Source organism: Microchirus variegatus, assembly GCF_963457635.1.
Source record: "Microchirus variegatus genome assembly, chromosome: 9".
In the NCBI taxonomy this organism is placed as follows: domain Eukaryota; kingdom Metazoa; phylum Chordata; class Actinopteri; order Pleuronectiformes; family Soleidae; genus Microchirus; species Microchirus variegatus.
In genome coordinates this window covers 21,103,259-21,120,313 of record NC_139810.1, presented here as the reverse complement: position 1 = coordinate 21,120,313, position 17,055 = coordinate 21,103,259, and the positions used below count along the sequence as shown (strand labels likewise).

Genomic DNA, 17,055 nt, shown 5'->3' with positions numbered 1-17,055 from the left:
CTGCAATCAGCCCTCCCTATATACTCCAGCTCCTCACTCGCTGGCTCCTTTGCAAGATTGTTCTTAGCCCTCGTGCAAGACTCTCCGGCGTTTATTTCCGGACTGTCGTTGACCTGCCCTGCCTCTGCCTGAACCCTGGATGTCACCTCAGCCTTCTGTCCCTGACCATGTTTCTGCCTCAGTGTCTCTGGTTTCTGTTTGGTGAGCTTTTTGTTTGGTGCATCTACCTACCTACCTACCTGCCTGCCTGCTTGCTGTTCCCCCTCAAAGAATCTGTGTGCATCTCTGCCTCTCTGTCAAAGAGTGCCCTCACATCCCTGCTGATTCCTCGTCTCCTGTCTGTTTGCCATTTGTCTGTGCTGTTCTAATAAAAACTGTTACCAACTGTCCTGCGCTGTATTGTGCTGCATTTGGGTCAACACTGCACCCGTTTCACATACATACAATATATTATTATTATATTGAGTAAGACAGAGAGGGACCTGAACACTGATCTCAGGACCAGTAGTCCTCATTGAAACCAAAATCTGATGCAAAAAACTGGGTGAATTTCGGGCTAAGATTTGTATTGTGGTTTGGTTGCCATTAGGGGTAGGTTAAGGTTAGTAATAACTCTTTGTTTAGGCCAGGGGTCTGCAACATGTGGCTCTTCAGCCCCTCTGCAATGGCTCCTTGTATGCTACGAAATATTTTTTTTTTTACAGTTTTGTCTTTTAAATCAAGGGCGATAAATAACATCAAATATTTAAAAATCTCCTCAAACCTCACAGACCTGTGTTTGAAATATGGAACACCGTCCCCCAACACTTAAATGAAGTCACGTTTACATGAAGAAGTACACGTATGGATCCACACATTATTTATACATGATGTTTTCCTTATTTTATAGATAATAAAACTGCAAAATTGCCTTGTTTGAACCAAGATTAATTATGTTTGGGTGGAGAGAGAAGGGTCAAAATGTCTCCTCTGATACTGGAGATTTGCAGACCCCTGGTTTAGATTGTCTATGAATGGAATTCAACACAGAGTCCCAGCAGGAATAGTTAAACCTCTCTGTCTCTCAGTGTGTGTGTAGTCATTTTGTTTACCTATTTTTGGAATAAATTCTGACCTTGTCGGCACCAGTAGTTCACAGGTTAGCTTAGGGTTCCGCGTTAGCTGGTTGTGTTTATTGTTATGTTATAAGGCTTTGGTCAGACTGACTGTCCAAATGAAAGGGAGTCGATGCACAGCAGAGCAAAAAAATCAGTGTGAGTCTGTGATGGGGGCGCTGTGTCCTGGCATGTGACGGAGAGGGGGAGGAGAGGAGAGGAGGGGGCAGTGAGTGAGACACAGCACAGCCAGAAGCGAGCACAGAGTATGAAAATGGTTGTCATTTAACTACACTTATCTCAATGTGATATGTGAACCGGCTAAATTGTCCTCACGGTCCTTCTCTGCTGTGGGACTCAGTGATGTGCCAGTTCGGTGGCTCCATGAAGGCCTGGAGTGCCCGCTAAGTTTATGTTAGCAGTCTGTCGTTAGCTCCTGTCGTTAGCTCCCTCCCTCCCTCTCTCTCCCCCCTCTCCCTCTCTCTATCCTGCTGCTGCTTACTTCACACAACTTGTCAACAGCCGATCGATCGTGGACCGGACTCGGAACTGTTTTTTTTTTCTTTTGCTGTTCCCTTGTTGGTTTTTTAACCCTTTGGCGGCGTTTGTTGTGTGGAAACTCCTGTGAACCAGCTACAGCACTACCACGAGAGGTAAGCTCACTTGGCAAAGCAGCTAACGTTTATTAAAGGCACACACGGGAATGTGGGTCAGCCACGCTAACAGCTAGTAATCGTCAACATTCAAGGTTAGTAGCTAAGTTAGCTGAGTGAGCTAACCGTGCCGTAGTCGTCGACGGCCGACTGACAGGCTCCCACCACCCAGTCACACTTTTAATACTGTTTTCACAGGGAAAGTTTCACAGTTGTACAGCTTAGCTCTGCTCGTACCATATTAAAGTCCTTCTCAGTCATGTTGGCAGATATTTACGAGAACCAGTGTGACAGGTTGGCTCCGGGATGACATGTCTTAACAGCCCCATGCAGTGATGGGACAACGTACGATATCATCGCGAATCGCGGTTTCAACAAAAAAATAAACACCGCCGTTTTGTGAATGTGGAAAATTGTCCGTGTAGCTTTCAAAATACAGTCCTAGTCATTAATTTTGTATTACTATAATCTGTATTTATAATTCCAATAAGTCCAGGACTTATTTTTATTATTTATTTAATTGAATATTAGTTTTCAACGTTTAAATTTAATATAAACAACTTAACAACTTGTCATGTCTTTCCTAATGCGGCTTATGGTTTCTGCAATGTTCTGCATGTCTTTGAACATTTCTTTGTTACCCTAAGTAGTTTGTTTTGTATTTATTATTATATTATATATGTTATATGTCTGTATTACACTTTCAGAAGTTGTTTACAGATTAAAAAAAACAAAAACACAAATCGGGGTAGATTACAGCAAGAAGGCTTTGGCAATTTAAGTTTGCGACCCTAAACAAATGTTTTAAAGCATGTATCGCAATAATATCACAAATTACAATATGCAGGGTAATTATGACAGGAAATGTTCATATAGCCGACAGGACACAGTCTAGACTTGGAGCCATTTGCACTATTCAGTCATTAATATATCTCTAATGAGCAGATACTGTGGATGTTTGTCAGCGCAGACTACATTCAAAGACGGATTAATCCACTAGGGGGCCCCAAGGCAAAAATGTAGCCCCCACCCCCAAAGCCCTCTCCTCCACTGCCTCCACTGGAGATCAACATTGCTCAGTGTGTACAGGGTGCAAGCACACTGTCGCCTTAAAGCACTCACCAAGTACACTGTGCACCCTGCCATGGACTGAGGCAAACAATAATACAGATGTCTGCAAGCTGCGCGGCAGAATATTTGTACTTTTTAAGATAGTGAAGGACAGACAGTGGTCAGGATAGGAATCTTGTCTTGTTGTGCCTGTATTTCAGTATACATGTAGCTCTTATTAGCAATCTAAGCTAGTTTTTTGTTTGTTTTGTTTAAAAAAAAAAAAAAAGTGGTTTTAGCCTTAGGCAGATATTCGGATTAGTAATTTGTATTCCAGTGGATGATATGAGGATATATTTACCTCTGGATTGTATAAATGCGTATTTTATTTGCATCGATTAATAGTTACATGTAACTCAACAAAAAACGAGCAAGAAAAAAATTACAAGTTAAAGTCATTACAGTCTGCATTCAATATTTTTGTGATGCCTGCTTTAAGGTAAGCTTTTCCAAACTTCTGCCCTTTGATATTTTATTTTCACCGAATGTGTAGGTGTATTATGGCTTCATTACGTTTTTAAATGCAATTTCTTGACTGCTATTCCAATTTTTGTTTTTTACATATTGTGATATGTCAAGACTGGTGTATAAAATAACATTTACCATGATAGATGTTGGTATTATAATATATGATATTATAATAATTTACCATTATTAATAGGATGTGTTTACACTTCGAGGTCAAATCACCTCTGTACTGTGCCCCTTAGAAATCCAGCCACTACTCTTTAGTGAGTTTATGTCATGTCATATGCCTATTTATATCAAGAATACTCATTGGCTTGTTAAACACAACCAGTACTTGATTGGAAAAGGACACTTAAATAAACAGTTACCTCCGATACACTAAGACACAACCAAGTCATCATATATTATATATCATTTTTTGTATATATTTTGATTCTGGCATACCTGCAGGGAACATGTTAGAGATGTGTGTTATGACAAGCTGTACACTCAGGGGACTGGTCCTTGGAATCAGCTGTCAAACAAATCACTTGTTGGATCTTTTTGTAATAGAAGACATGGACTTTTGGGACAGAGGCAAAGTGTATTCTATATTTAGTGAACATGTTAATACATGTTACCATTGCATTACATAAAAAAATAAATCTATATGTCCTTTGACAGTGGAGCTATGATGGCCACGTGACAAGAGGGGAGCCGCTGAGTCAGCTTCAACAAGAACCATGGAAGGGTTTCAGCGAACTACCACAGAACAGCATGACGGAGTGAATGGTTACAGCGAGCCCAAATCCCCTCAGGACACTGCTGACGTCAGGTGGACGTCACTGGAGGGAGAGTCTGTGGGTTCAGACAGCTGTGGGGGAACAAGTGTGTCGGAGTTGACCGACCTGCAAGAGCTGAAGGCCCGGGAAAGTGAGGATGAAGAGGACAGAGAAGAGAGGGAGGCAGTGCCTGTCTCTAAAGGCCCAAAAGGGGACCAGAAGAACAGAGAGAATGAAGGTGTGGATCAGGAAGAGAACAATCACAGCAAGGAAAACAGCAGTGCAGCATCCAGCTATACAGGTAAGACTTAAGTTTCATTTATTTTGATTTCAGTAAATGGGAACATAATTTAAAGGACATAATGCACATCCTTTGACATATTTACAGCTAGTAGCTCGACATCTAGGCACACTCACACAGCTACTTTTGAGCCTCAACGTTTATGTGTTTTTTCCACAGACCTGTCCCATACCTCGTCACCCTCGCTGTCGGAACAACTGCGGCTTGGCCGTGAGGACAGCGCAGCGTCGGGGATCAGTGTGGAGTGTAAGGTCTGCGGTGACAAGGCCTCTGGCTTCCACTATGGCGTGCATGCCTGTGAGGGTTGTAAGGTACTGCAGGTTATACATCACATTACAATTGCTTATTAAAGAGTAACTCAACCCCCTATTCTGAAGCTAACTCTGCCCAATGCTTGAGTTTGAAAAATGCCCATATGCACTGTTTTTTTTTACCTAAAAAGAAGAGGGTTTAGTTCTTATTTAAGACAATAAAACTATTTTAATCATAGTTTTGTTTTATTGAAGTTGCTCTAACAGTTGTTATTTCTCTCTCAGGGCTTTTTTCGCAGAACTGTAAGAATGAAACTGGAATATGACCGCTGCGAGCGTTCATGCAAGATTCAGAAAAAGAATCGCAACAAGTGCCAATATTGTCGCTTCCAGAAGTGCCTGTCTTTGGGAATGTCCCATGATGGTGAGATTGAAAACGTTTTTATTTAAACATTAATTAATACAGGACTTGTAGCTAGGGCTGGGGAGTTAAACAATGGCAATACTTATTAGTAGAAACAAAGGTTCAATACATATATAGCAATTAAAGGTTAATGCGCAGCTTTAACATGTTTTTTTTTTTCTCTCACTGAAGATATGTGAAATGTTTCTTTGTCCAACAAGCTTGTCATTTGCAACCCTTAAAGAAGAACCACAATGAATTGGTTTCTTTAACTTTGTCTTAAGGGCAAAAATCTGTTTTGCCCATATCAACCAGTAAAGATGATATTTATTAAACATGAACTAAATTACACATTTGCTCATTTCAAAACCTTTCTAATCTCTTTTGTTGACAATTTTTTACATCATTTGTTGCTGGGGGGACAAAAATGAAACAGATGTTCAAGCATAGATGAAGTAAATGTGATTTACACTGGGGGAAAAGGCTATTCATGTGGAATACATGTGTGCACCCTGCAAGTAAACCAGAGGGGAAACACGAAGAACTAAATGAACATGTTAACCCACAGACACACAGACACACCTGAAACCTCCACTCAAAATGAAACCAACATGTCTGTGTGTTTTTGAGCAGCGATCCGATACGGACGTATGCCTGAGGCTGAGCGGAAGAAGCTGGTGGCGGGCCTGCTCGCTGAGGAACTCAACCATGGCAAACCAGGTGGCTCCGACCTGAAGACCTTGGCCAAACAAGTCAACGCAGCCTATCAAAAGAACCTCAGTATGACCAAGAAGAGGGCCCGCAGCATCCTGACAGGCAAAACCAGCAGCACCTCGGTACATTCCTGTCTTAAAAGTTACCCGTCTAGTTTCTACAGATGTATATCACAGTAAAACAGGATCATCACAGGATATAAGCTATCTGATAACGGTGGCTGAAATGTTTTTTTGAAAAAAATAAAATAAAAGTATTTGAAATTACAAATGTTTATTTTTTCCTACCCCCAGCCATTTGTAATCTACGATGTAGACACACTGTGGAAAGCAGAAAGTGGTTTGGTATGGAGCCAGTTAGTTCCCGGGGCACCGCTGACCAAGGAGATTGGTGTCCATGTGTTCTATCGTTGCCAGTGTACCACAGTGGAGACTGTGCGAGAGCTCACCGAGTTTGCCAAGAGCATTCCAGGGTTCGTTGATCTCTACCTTAATGACCAGGTGGGCCACTTTCTCCTCAGTGTGCGAAACGGTAACTTCATTTGTAGGTGACTGTTCAGGAAGACACTAATGCACCTTTGTCCTTGTGCTTTTTCCGCAGGTGACTTTGCTGAAGTACGGCGTGCACGAGGCTATTTTTGCCATGCTGCCGTCTCTCATGAACAAAGATGGACTGTTGGTGGCCAACGGAAAAGGTTTCGTCACCAGGGAGTTCCTGCGAAGCTTAAGAAAGCCCTTCAATGAGATCATGGAGCCCAAGTTTGAGTTTGCGGTCAAGTTTAATGCTCTGGAGCTGGATGACAGTGACCTGGCTCTGTTTGTTGCTGCCATTATTCTCTGCGGAGGTGAGACTGAAGGTTTTTCTTATGTTGTAATAACAAAGTAATTTGCTTGTTGTTATCAGTGGGATACACCATCCAATAGCCTTCTAACGTGATTAGCAAACACAATGTACCATTAGAACACTGGGGAGATGGTTGCTGGAAATGGGCCTCTATACACCTATGTACATATTCCATTAAAAACCAGACGTTTGCAATTGTTTATCACATTAACAATGCATGTGTGTATTTCTGATTAATTTAATGTTATATTCGTTGAAAAAAAGTGATTTTCCTTAAAAAATAAGGACATTTCTAAGTGATCCCAAACATTTGAACGGTAGTGTATATCTCCACTTCTTTAGAAAGCTTAGAATTCAGAATTCTTAGAAGGTAATTACTGACGCTTGACATTCTGGTTATTAAAATCTAATTTCAGACTGGCTGAAATGTAAGTTTTTAACAGTTCTTATGCTTGTCCTCATGACATTTACTGTGGGGGGTGTAGTGATCTGAATCAGAGCCACCTGTCCACCCATCCATCTGAAATCATCAAACCCCTTGATATTTGGGGCTTCTAAAAATGGCTCTCAACTTCAAACCTTTTTAATTGCTCTCCTCTGGATTAGCAGATGATGGTATTGACTTGTTATCATTTAAAAGACAATAATTTGATCAAAGATTCTGTTTACTTTTGCTGACAAATTGAAGGATGTGACAAAATCCAACAATTGGCCATTTTCTCCAGGTGTTCCAGGTAACATTAATGATGGCTCTGTGTAATTGAAGTCAGGACAGTCTGACACTAAGCCAGCCTGCACCACAAAACTGAGGAAGCTAAATGGAACTCTAGCCATCATTCATTGGAATACTTTGTTACTGTATTTCTAGACCACATGTTAGTTTTGGTAGTCACATGAGAACCACTGAATTGTACCTTTTTGTCCTTTGATGGTGACAAAGGGAGTTAGAGCTTAACCCAACTGACATGGGCCAGGAATCAGGTTTACACCCTGGACAGGTCTTTAGTGTAGCATAGGGTCAAAATACAGGGACAGACAACCATTTACACTCACATTCACATCTATGGTTAATTCAGTGGGGTCCTTTGCTCCTGTCTTTTGCTCACAGATCGTCCCGGGCTGATGAACGTAAAGCAGGTGGAGCAGAGTCAGGACAACATCCTCCAGGCCCTGGACCTCCACCTACAGGCAAACCACTCGGACTCCGTCTACCTCTTCCCCAAGCTGCTGCAGAAGATGGCCGACCTTCGTCAGCTGGTTACTGAGAACGCTCAGCTCGTCCAAAAGATTAAAAAGACTGAGTCGGAGACTTCGCTCCACCCTTTACTACAGGAGATCTACAAAGACATGTATTAGTAAATCTTCAGCACAGACTGCTTTTAGCAATACTGTTACAGACCTTTTATGAATTTTTACATTTAGAATAATACACTGCATTTAGTACAAGCACTGTTCCACATCCGGGCATGGGTTTTATAATGAGCAGATGAGACAAAAAGGCTTGTAGCAGAGCTAACACAATCAGCAACATCTACACAATGTCAGCATTACAGTACCTTCAACATAGCAGTGTGAGAGAGAGCGAGAGAGTGTGTGTGTGTGTGTGTGCCTGATATAAACATCTGGAATCATTTGCTGCAAGTCCAAGTTTCTCACAACGGTCACTTAACAGAGAGAGTGATATGTTGTCTCACCGAGGCTGCTCCTATTTCCTCCTAACAGCAATGCTGACCCCAGAGCAGTGTCTAGAGAGAGCTTCTCCTCGTTCAACTCAGCTCAGTGTTTTGCTGTATAGAGAAAGCATTTCCTACATCTTACATCACTGACATTGTCATAAAAGAGAAGAGCCATTAGTTTGCACTTTGCTGGAGTTTCTCGTGACACCAGTGTCATTGGTGGAGTGATAAATGATTGGGTGAAGCTAAAGATGCACACAGATGTTTTGGTTTTTCTTCACATCGTTTTCCTCATCAACGACGACTGCCTTTCTTTGCCACGATTTGCTTGATAGAACACAAACTGGGCTGGGTCCAGCAGTGCAGAGCTCTCTCAATACAGATGTCTGTGCAATACCATTTCTATTTTTCAATGAATGGAAATCCAAGTTTTTTTTAGGTTTTTGTCTCAAAGCCATCTACCCAAGTGGTAACCAGTGGACTATGCTGCACAGACTTGGTTCCTGAAGCTGACACTATAAATGCATGACCCGTTGAAGTTTAAGGGACAGCATGTTGGGTTTTTTTTCCTCATGGACATGCAAAATATCATAAATTGCCATTTTAAGTTGTTTTTTTTGTTAGTTTATTTGTAATTATGTTACTAATTATTTGTAATTGTTGATCATACGTGTAAGGACAAAACATGAATTATCATCTTCTTTTATGTATATGTGTTATTTCATATTACACGTCTGCTTGTTTAGTTTAGGTTGTACCAAATATATCGTCAAGCATACCAATACATTTTTTTTTCCTTAATGAGCTTGGATTTTAAGGCATTTTCGAGATTTACCTAAAACCAGCATAGTGTAACAAGATATCATTATTTGGAATAGTAATGATTAGCAATCAGTGCAGCATCTGGCAATTCAGAAGTTGTTTTTGCTCATGCACACAACGAAGATACCTATTTTCAGACATGCACTAAACTTCTAAGGTTACCTATAGATGTGAGTGTGGGAGCTCCATGTATGAACACAGCTGTGGCTTTGGAGATTCTCCTGCCAGCTCCACAGTATCATCTCTGGTTATGAACACAGCAGGAGAATTTCCAGAGGACCCACAGCAAGTGAATAGCTAGATGTTCTACTTCCTGTAAGAACGAGCGAGGACGAAAACACCCTCACCTGGATCCTCTGGAGATTCTCATGTGTTGTGAAAGCGTCTCAGTGAGACGCTCTCTGGACGTCTGGACTCATGAAGGTCGTGTCTGAAAACTGTTCTCGAGTCATACCTTGTCGTATGTAGTCTGGTTTTCCTAATAAGGAGAGGCACAACGTGTGACAGCTTTACAATACTGTTGTTCATACATTTCTGTTTTTGTTTTTTTTCCATATTCTGTGGACTTGTTTTCTTTCCTGTGCTTATTATGTGACACAGTCTCCACCTTCTTAAGTCTCATCTTGTGCTACACTTTTCTCTCAATCCCTATCTACCTCTAATGTACTATCTGTGACACAATTCCACTGTCTCATCTAATCTCTGACAGTTCTTAATTGACAGTTTTTTGCCTTAATTCCTGCTTTTGGTACACGTTGCACATTTGATTTGACTGGCTAATGTGGATGGATAAAAGCAGTATGTACACCAAAACCAAGAAAGTTGTTGATGTAAGCTACCTCTATGCCTGTGTAAGTGATGGACAATATTTGTTCACACACAAAGAAAAGTGTGAAGACTGGAAGTAATTCCATCTAAAAGTCACATGTAACCTATCTTCAGATGTAGTTTAGATAAATCTCATATATAAACTTTATTAGAAACACTGATTTTTCTCCGTGTTGTTTACATTTTAGCTGTGAGTAACGGAACAATTCATACTAATGGATGAATCAATGGGAATTTGACGTTTCCGAATACGGACAACGTTACGCACAGACGTCGGCGTCACGTTCTCATTGGTTCGTTGAAAGGTTAATTGGTAAAAAGCTGCCGGCTGTTAACTATTTAGACGTTTTGTTGGAGGACGCTGGGCGGCCTGCTCAAAACTCACGGAGGATGGACTCGGGCCGCAGTGGAAGTATCTGCAGGTAAGCGTCCTTTAAAAACATTACTATAAATATATACAACGAAAGACAAACAGTAGGCTCTTGGCTGGTAAACCTCAGTGATAGTCAGCGAGCGCGGCGAAGTTTGAACGCCGCTGTGCTGCGTTTAAAGGCCTCCAGGTGGAAAAGGTGACTCTTTGTTGACCGGTGAAAAACGGCCGTTGATGCGTGTAAAATTAGGTCAAAGTCACTTTTAGTTCTTATTTCATGATGTTACATTGTCAGCACCAGTGTGGAGTAACATGACAACGTTGCCGGGTGTATATTAATCAATATCGATGAAATATTCTCCGAAAAATGCTTACTTTTTTTGCATGTTTTGAAAGCGATTAACACAATGTCCTGCGTTTGATCAAAGGAAACGCTTGAAACACAATCGTGACTCGATGAATACACGGTAAAGTCACTGTTGCTTTATAAAGGCCAGTGGAGTCTCTGATTTCCGACAGCACGTAAACCTTGTTCAGTTGAGGCATTTAAGGGCTTCTGAATGAGTGGGAATTTCTTCAATTACAGTTCAACTCACACTGGATTAGACAACGCCAGACCATAGTTTGATATTAAATGTGTTCAGTGTCAGTTAAAACATGAGAAAAAGCTATATTATGATTTTTATAAACGTGAGTGCAGATTCAGGTCAGTTTGTGTATATGAGTTTCATATATCAAACCTACATCCATCTGCATTAAAAACACCAGACCATGCAGAGCCTGACAAATGCTCCTGGGCAATTGTACAACAATTGTGATTAAAATGTGTGAATTTTAAATAAATGTAGGGCCAGTAGGGACCTTCATAATGACACCCTTTTTGATTAGAAGGGCACCCATAGGAAATGAAGTTGCAAGGTCATCTTACAGTGCACTGCCTCACTTTTCCCATTAGAAAAGCACAACTTTTAAGAAACAATAGATTTTTATTTAAATAATATTTTACATTAGAGTGGCCACATATGAATGGCAGCCAGTAGGGCTCTTGTGTTTTTACCACTCTAGAGGATACTTCTGTGAACATCTTGTGACTCAAAAGGCCACTTTAGGCCACTGCCTGTTACCCATACATGATGATAATAATCATGTCAACTCATTATAAATTATTGTGATTATGTTGGCCATAAGTGAGAAGCACTGATATTATAACCTGCATGTTGGCTTATATAATTTTAATGAGAATTGTGAGGGGTTGTTGTGTCGATCGGCTTGTCTGTCTTTGCTTTGTCTGAACCTGAATCTGAATTGACTTAAATGCGTCTAACGGAGGGACAATCTCGTTTTTTTTGCAAGTGGTATCTGCCGTGTTGCAGCACATGAAAGCATTGTTCTTTTCCAGAACTAAAAATGAAATAATTTGGTAAATGGAAAAGGTTTTATATCTTGTCTGAGACCCCAACAGTGGATGGGATCCATATATTGGTTGAGGCTTGAGTCAAAGGTTTGTTTTGGTACCATTTTACAAATGGTTTAATTTATTTTGCTGACCAGTCAGTCTGCTCTCCTGCAGCTGCCTCAAAACTATAGACTTATTCCACAATCGTATTCCATTTTTGGCCCTGTTAAAATCAAGGATCCTTTTTCCTTTAAGTGAGTGTGTGAATGTGTGGCATGCCTTGCGTTAAGTGAACTAGATCTTATCTGTTGGGGCAGGGTGGACGCAGCAGGTGAATGGGGGGGGGGGGAAGTGTCTGGCAACAATTATGATCGTCAGCTCAGTTCTTTTTCAAACAACCTCTCCCACCCCCTGCAGGACACTATAACAGCACTGGGCAGCTCCTTCAGTTACAGCTGTACCACAGGTTGTTCCTCCCTGCTGATGTTGGACTGTACAACAAGAACTGCTCTCCCATATTGCATGTCATCCCACATGCAATATGACCAGAGTGATTCACAAAAGTACAATATCCAATGTGCAATTCCCTGGCAAGGCTTATACTGTAAATATCAAATTCATGCTATATTTATTTAAGAGTTTATTTTCTGTATTGTTCATTCATGGTTATTACCATGACTGTCTTTGTCGCTGTAAGAATGTACATTTTCCGATTGGGGGACATGAAGGATGCGCGAGGGTAAAATGACTTTACTTTTAAGTAAAGCAAAGTAAATCTGTGCCACTGCACATTTTATGTTTTATCTTAATATCTCTACTGCCTAGTTTGTGTTTATAACTTCTCAACCTTTGACCTTTTTTTTTTTTTTTTAAACTTTCCCCTTTGCGGGACAAATAAAGGATTATCTTATCTCTGGTTGTGAGATCAATGTCGTCTTATCTAATATCACAGAGGCTTTGCCAAGCTGTGATCAGTGTTGGCTTTTTTTTCTTTTTTTTTTACTTGGTTAATCAATTGTGGGGAAAATCAAATGTCAAATGATGATAAATGAATTACAGGCCTTTCCCTTCTCATTACAGGCGATTCATTAATGGCTCTTGCAGATTTGGTCCACGTTGCAATTATCGTCATGAGTGGCCAGTCATACCATCGGCCCAAATATGTAGGCACTATCAGAAAGGTGGATGCTGGTTTGGTGAACGCTGCAGGTAAGCTTTTTGTATTCTCTTGGTTATTGATGTAAATAAATGACTTCTCTCTACTCGTGCGTTATTTTCCCAATTCTAGGTTTCTCCATGTCCTTCAGCCTGAAGGTGACGCAGCAGTTGCGAGTAGAAGAGGTTCAGTACCGACTGTCTCCTCCTCCTCCTCCCACATGGCTCACGCTCACCCTGGCAGGCGAGAGTCGGAGCCGGCTGTTCTGCAGACTGCGGTGACGTCCAGGCAGGAATGCAGCAGATCAGGGAATGTGACAAATCCTCAACACAACACCGGGCGCCTGGTATTGGATATTACTGAGGAACAATCACAAGGTATTGGATGTTTTCTGTGTGAAACTGGCTTTGGAATTTCTTCCATTAGTAAACAGGTTTACTCCTTGTTTCTCCAGATACTGAGTCTCCTCTAACTCCTCCTCTGGAATTCGGCCCCAGCTCAGACGTTGCGTATGCAGGAGCAGGTGATGGACAAAATGAGCAGGTTTGTATTTAAAGGTCCAGCATGCAACATTTATGGTTTACTGGCAGAGATTGAATATGCTACACAAGTGTTTGACTTGTCGGCCTTGGAATAAACTGTGTCTGTACGTTGCTTAATGCATTTCAAAGCTGGAGGTTATTCTGCGAATGAAGAATGGTACAACTCCTGTACTACAACAAAGTAGTAGGAGACGATGGGAGGATGGAGAAAGTTATGAAAGGATGTATACATCCTTTCATAACGTAGGGAAGGGGAGTTTCATTTTTACCCTCTTCACCTTCACAGACTTCTTCAGCTGAGACGGAGCATGTGGCTTCAGCAGCAGCAGCAGCCTGTGGTACCCAGGTGGAGGTGAAGGAAATGGAGGCTTTTTTCCAGAGTAAAGATGTAACCTGTGGCATCTGCATGGACAAGGTGTATGAAAAGATGAATCCTGCCGACAAAGTTTTTGGAATATTACCAAACTGCAATCACTCCTTCTGTTTACAATGCATAATGACCTGGAGGAAAACAAAGGACTTTGGGCCGAATGTGGTCAAGTATGTGTCTGGTATATATGTATATTTGAATGTTAGATGAAGATGTAAGATGTAACTTAAAGGGATGACTGTTTTATTTTTCCTCAGGAGCTGCCCACAGTGTCGAGTGAGATCTGCCTTTTATGTGCCGCACAAATACTGGGTTGACGGACAAGCAAAGGAGAATGTAATTGCTGCCTTCAAGGAGAAGTGCAGGTATGGCCAATTTTTTTTTCTTTTCTTTTTTTTTTCAAACTGGGGACGCACTACAAGATTTATTGTCTGATTTTTACTCACAATTCAGCACTGGTTGGAGACGGTCAGCATGGCTAGTTGGCACAGAAATCTCTTAGTAGTGTGAGGGTAACGGACCCGACCTCAGTCAGACATGTTTGAATTGAGTCGACGCTACATGGATAATATTTAATGTCAACTGCAAGCAACATGTTGACAACCGCTAATGGAAAAAGAGTAGGTGGGACACAGGAAATGGCGCCAATAGACGACAGGAAGTAACAGGATGACGATGAATCTGTCGCACTCGAGAACGTGATGCATTCATTCTGCTATTGCAGAAGATGGTTGTAGTGCAGCCTAATATTAAATGGGATGTAACTGGGTATTTGCATGTAATTCAAAACTGTAATATTTTAAATCCATGCAGATGCAAGTAAGGCAAAGTAATCCCTATAGTTTTAAAAGTATGGGAAAAAACCCATTAAGAATACTAAAAACACAAAATACTCTAAAGACTGACAGAGGTAGACAAAACACCATTTGGACAAGACCTTCTCTGTAAATATCAAAGCAATACATTAAATAATATGGTGTTAAAAGAACAGTTTGATTACTTTGCACATTAGAGTCTTCAGCAGAATCTCAACGGTTCAGTTCCCTGGTTAAAAATCCCCTTAATAAAAACAACTTGAAACTGGAAGTGTTTTTTTTTTTTTTTGGTTGACAAATCCAGTTGAAGTAAAACATCGTTTTTGTTTTTGATCAGTTAGTCGAGTTGTCGGTAGCACAACCTTCTGGCAACACCTTTTTACATGGTACCCTGCCATGGCTGTAATATCAGACAACTGTGCAGTTAAAACGAATGAGGATAAGGCTTTAGACCTTGAACCACTCGTGCCAATGCTGCACCCAGCAGTTTGGAGTCAGTGATTCAGAAATGGGACAGATTTGTTCATTAAATGTAAAGATGGAGGCATTGCGCCTGATGATGCTTTGAATCTCAAACCAGTGCTGAGGTGTCATGGCTCCTGATCCGTCTGGTTGTTTGTAATTCCAGTAAGAGAAGCTGCAGTTACTACGCACGGTACAGATGTTGTCCCTTCAAAACAGAGTGCCTTTATCAACATAAACCTACGCGTCGCAGATCATATCCGGTAAATATTCCTATAACACCCAAGTGTTCTTGTGTTTGGATGTGTGAGCTAATGCCATTTTCCCCTGTCTTGTCTCCAGCATCCGACAGAAGACGAAGACGACTGCGACGGTTTAGATCTGCTGAACTTCTTCATAGCCATGACTCTACTCAGTGGGGATGACGATGATGACTTTGACTATGACTTTCCTTTTTATCTCTCTGAGGAGTACGAATACTGAGATTAGTTTTTTTTCTTTCCTGTTCTTTTGGTCAGTGCCTGAAACCACTGAATGGGGCCCTAACTCGTGCGTAGTCATCGGCCCCAGGAGAACACAGTTGTGTTTTGCCTCTTCTGTCCTCCTTGTACGAGTATTACAGCAACACTTGAGTAGCCGTGATTAGAACCAGGGAAATTCACTGCGTAACCGTGGGGCACAGAGTATGTCCATGCGTTTGGTTAATCTGTCCGCGTCTGGTGATTGGACCACAGAGGGAATCTGTGAAATTAGTTTCTACAAACTGTTGCTGCTTGGAAAAGAGAATGTTTACACTTAGTGCTTCATGGCACATGGTTTGTCGCCCCTGGTTAAGAAGTAAGCATCCTAGGTAGAAGTTTAAGATTTGTACTGCCTCTAATAATTTTGTGTTTAACCTGTGACATTCTGATTAAGGCCTCCCCCCCCACCCGCCCCTCCCGTGGCCATGGTGCTTCCCACGTTGCAGGTTGTCAAATTCTGCTTAAACCACTCTTGACGAATATTAGTGCTCATTTCTACTTTTCTCCTAGCGAATTTGTACCATTTTGATATTTTAAAAGTGTTGTGTGGATGGTAGTTTTAATTGTCTAAAGATACAAAGTGTACTGTACCCTTCTACCTAATCCTAGTCCGCTACCAATGATGCCGCCCTTCGAGTGGTAGTAATGACGCTCAGTTTCTGCTTTTGATAAGAAGACAAAAATGTTCAGATTTTATCTCTTTTAAACAAGTTGTACTTGTACACAGAAAAATAAAACATTGCTTCACACATTGTCTCACTGAACAATAGTCCTATGTTCTTTTTTTTTTCTTTTTTTTTTTCCAATGAAACTTTACTTTTTTATGCATGACAAGCTAACAAAATGATACATATGCAAGACAAAGGTCACCCTTTCTCTTGCTTTATTACAGCAACTTGGTAACCATGTTGCTTTAAATGAGCTTCATTAATAAACAGGATTACATACTTCCATACGATTTGATCTAGGGATGCAGTTTATGGCCCAAGGAAGAAATGAATAGATCGGGAGGTGATGCAGAAGCTCAGTGACCTTGATGGAGGTCAAATGATTTTTGAAATGTTACCCAAATTTGTAAAGGGGTCTCTGTTCTGTGGCAAGATGAGGGGGAAACTTTTGTCTTAAAATAAAATTGACTTAACCACAGAAGGGCTAAATAGAATTGGACCATGGTTTCAATGTTCTATGCACATTAACTCCAGTACTGGTGACCTAAGAACATGGATGCAGGAGAGCACTAAAGATTGTTTATTATTTTCAGTCAAAATGAAATCAATTTAGTGTATATATACGTGTGTATGTATATGTATATGCATGTACGTGTATGTGTATATATATGTATATATATATATACACACATACATATGTATGTATCAAGCATAAACCTCAAACAGAGGGGCAGAAAATACTGGGCCCCTTGTGATGCCACGCCACCTGTCTGGTTTATAATCCAGGGAGGGAAAATATAATCTGCTGACCCATGGCTACTTCTTTTGTTT

At 40.9% G+C, this 17,055-nt stretch overlaps 2 protein-coding genes across 2 annotated transcripts; both read left to right on the top strand.

Moving 5' to 3' along the window:
• The first annotated feature begins 1,614 nt into the window (after nt 1-1,614).
• On the top strand, nt 1,615-8,975 carry ppardb (peroxisome proliferator-activated receptor delta b). The gene is made up of 8 exons (XM_083895060.1): nt 1,615-1,747; nt 3,989-4,387; nt 4,547-4,698; nt 4,924-5,062; nt 5,675-5,877; nt 6,049-6,255; nt 6,356-6,599; nt 7,707-8,975. Exons 2-8 carry the CDS (start codon nt 4,048-4,050, stop codon nt 7,952-7,954), a joined length of 1,533 nt encoding a protein of 510 aa, XP_083751186.1. The 5' UTR covers nt 1,615-1,747; nt 3,989-4,047; the 3' UTR covers nt 7,955-8,975.
• A 1,330-nt stretch (nt 8,976-10,305) lies between these two features.
• Nucleotides 10,306-15,518, top strand: mkrn4 (makorin, ring finger protein, 4; the record flags this gene model as incomplete). Its single annotated transcript, XM_083895490.1, has 8 exons — nt 10,306-10,346; nt 12,771-12,899; nt 12,998-13,089; nt 13,301-13,389; nt 13,675-13,928; nt 14,016-14,123; nt 15,202-15,298; nt 15,378-15,518. The coding sequence occupies exons 1-8, from the start codon at nt 10,315-10,317 to the stop codon at nt 15,516-15,518; spliced, it is 942 nt and encodes a 313-aa protein (XP_083751616.1). The 5' UTR covers nt 10,306-10,314.
• Between the last annotated feature and the right edge of the window lie 1,537 nt (nt 15,519-17,055).

Coding starts and splice junctions, on each gene's coding strand:
- ppardb (XM_083895060.1), top strand. CDS start 4,048: ATGGAAGGGTTTCAGCGAACTACCACAGAACAGCATGACGGAGTGAAT. Junction 4,388..4,546: donor TGCAGCATCCAGCTATACAG/GTAAGACTTAAG, acceptor TTTTTTCCACAG/ACCTGTCCCATACCTCGTCA. Junction 5,878..6,048: donor GCAAAACCAGCAGCACCTCG/GTACATTCCTGT, acceptor TCCTACCCCCAG/CCATTTGTAATCTACGATGT.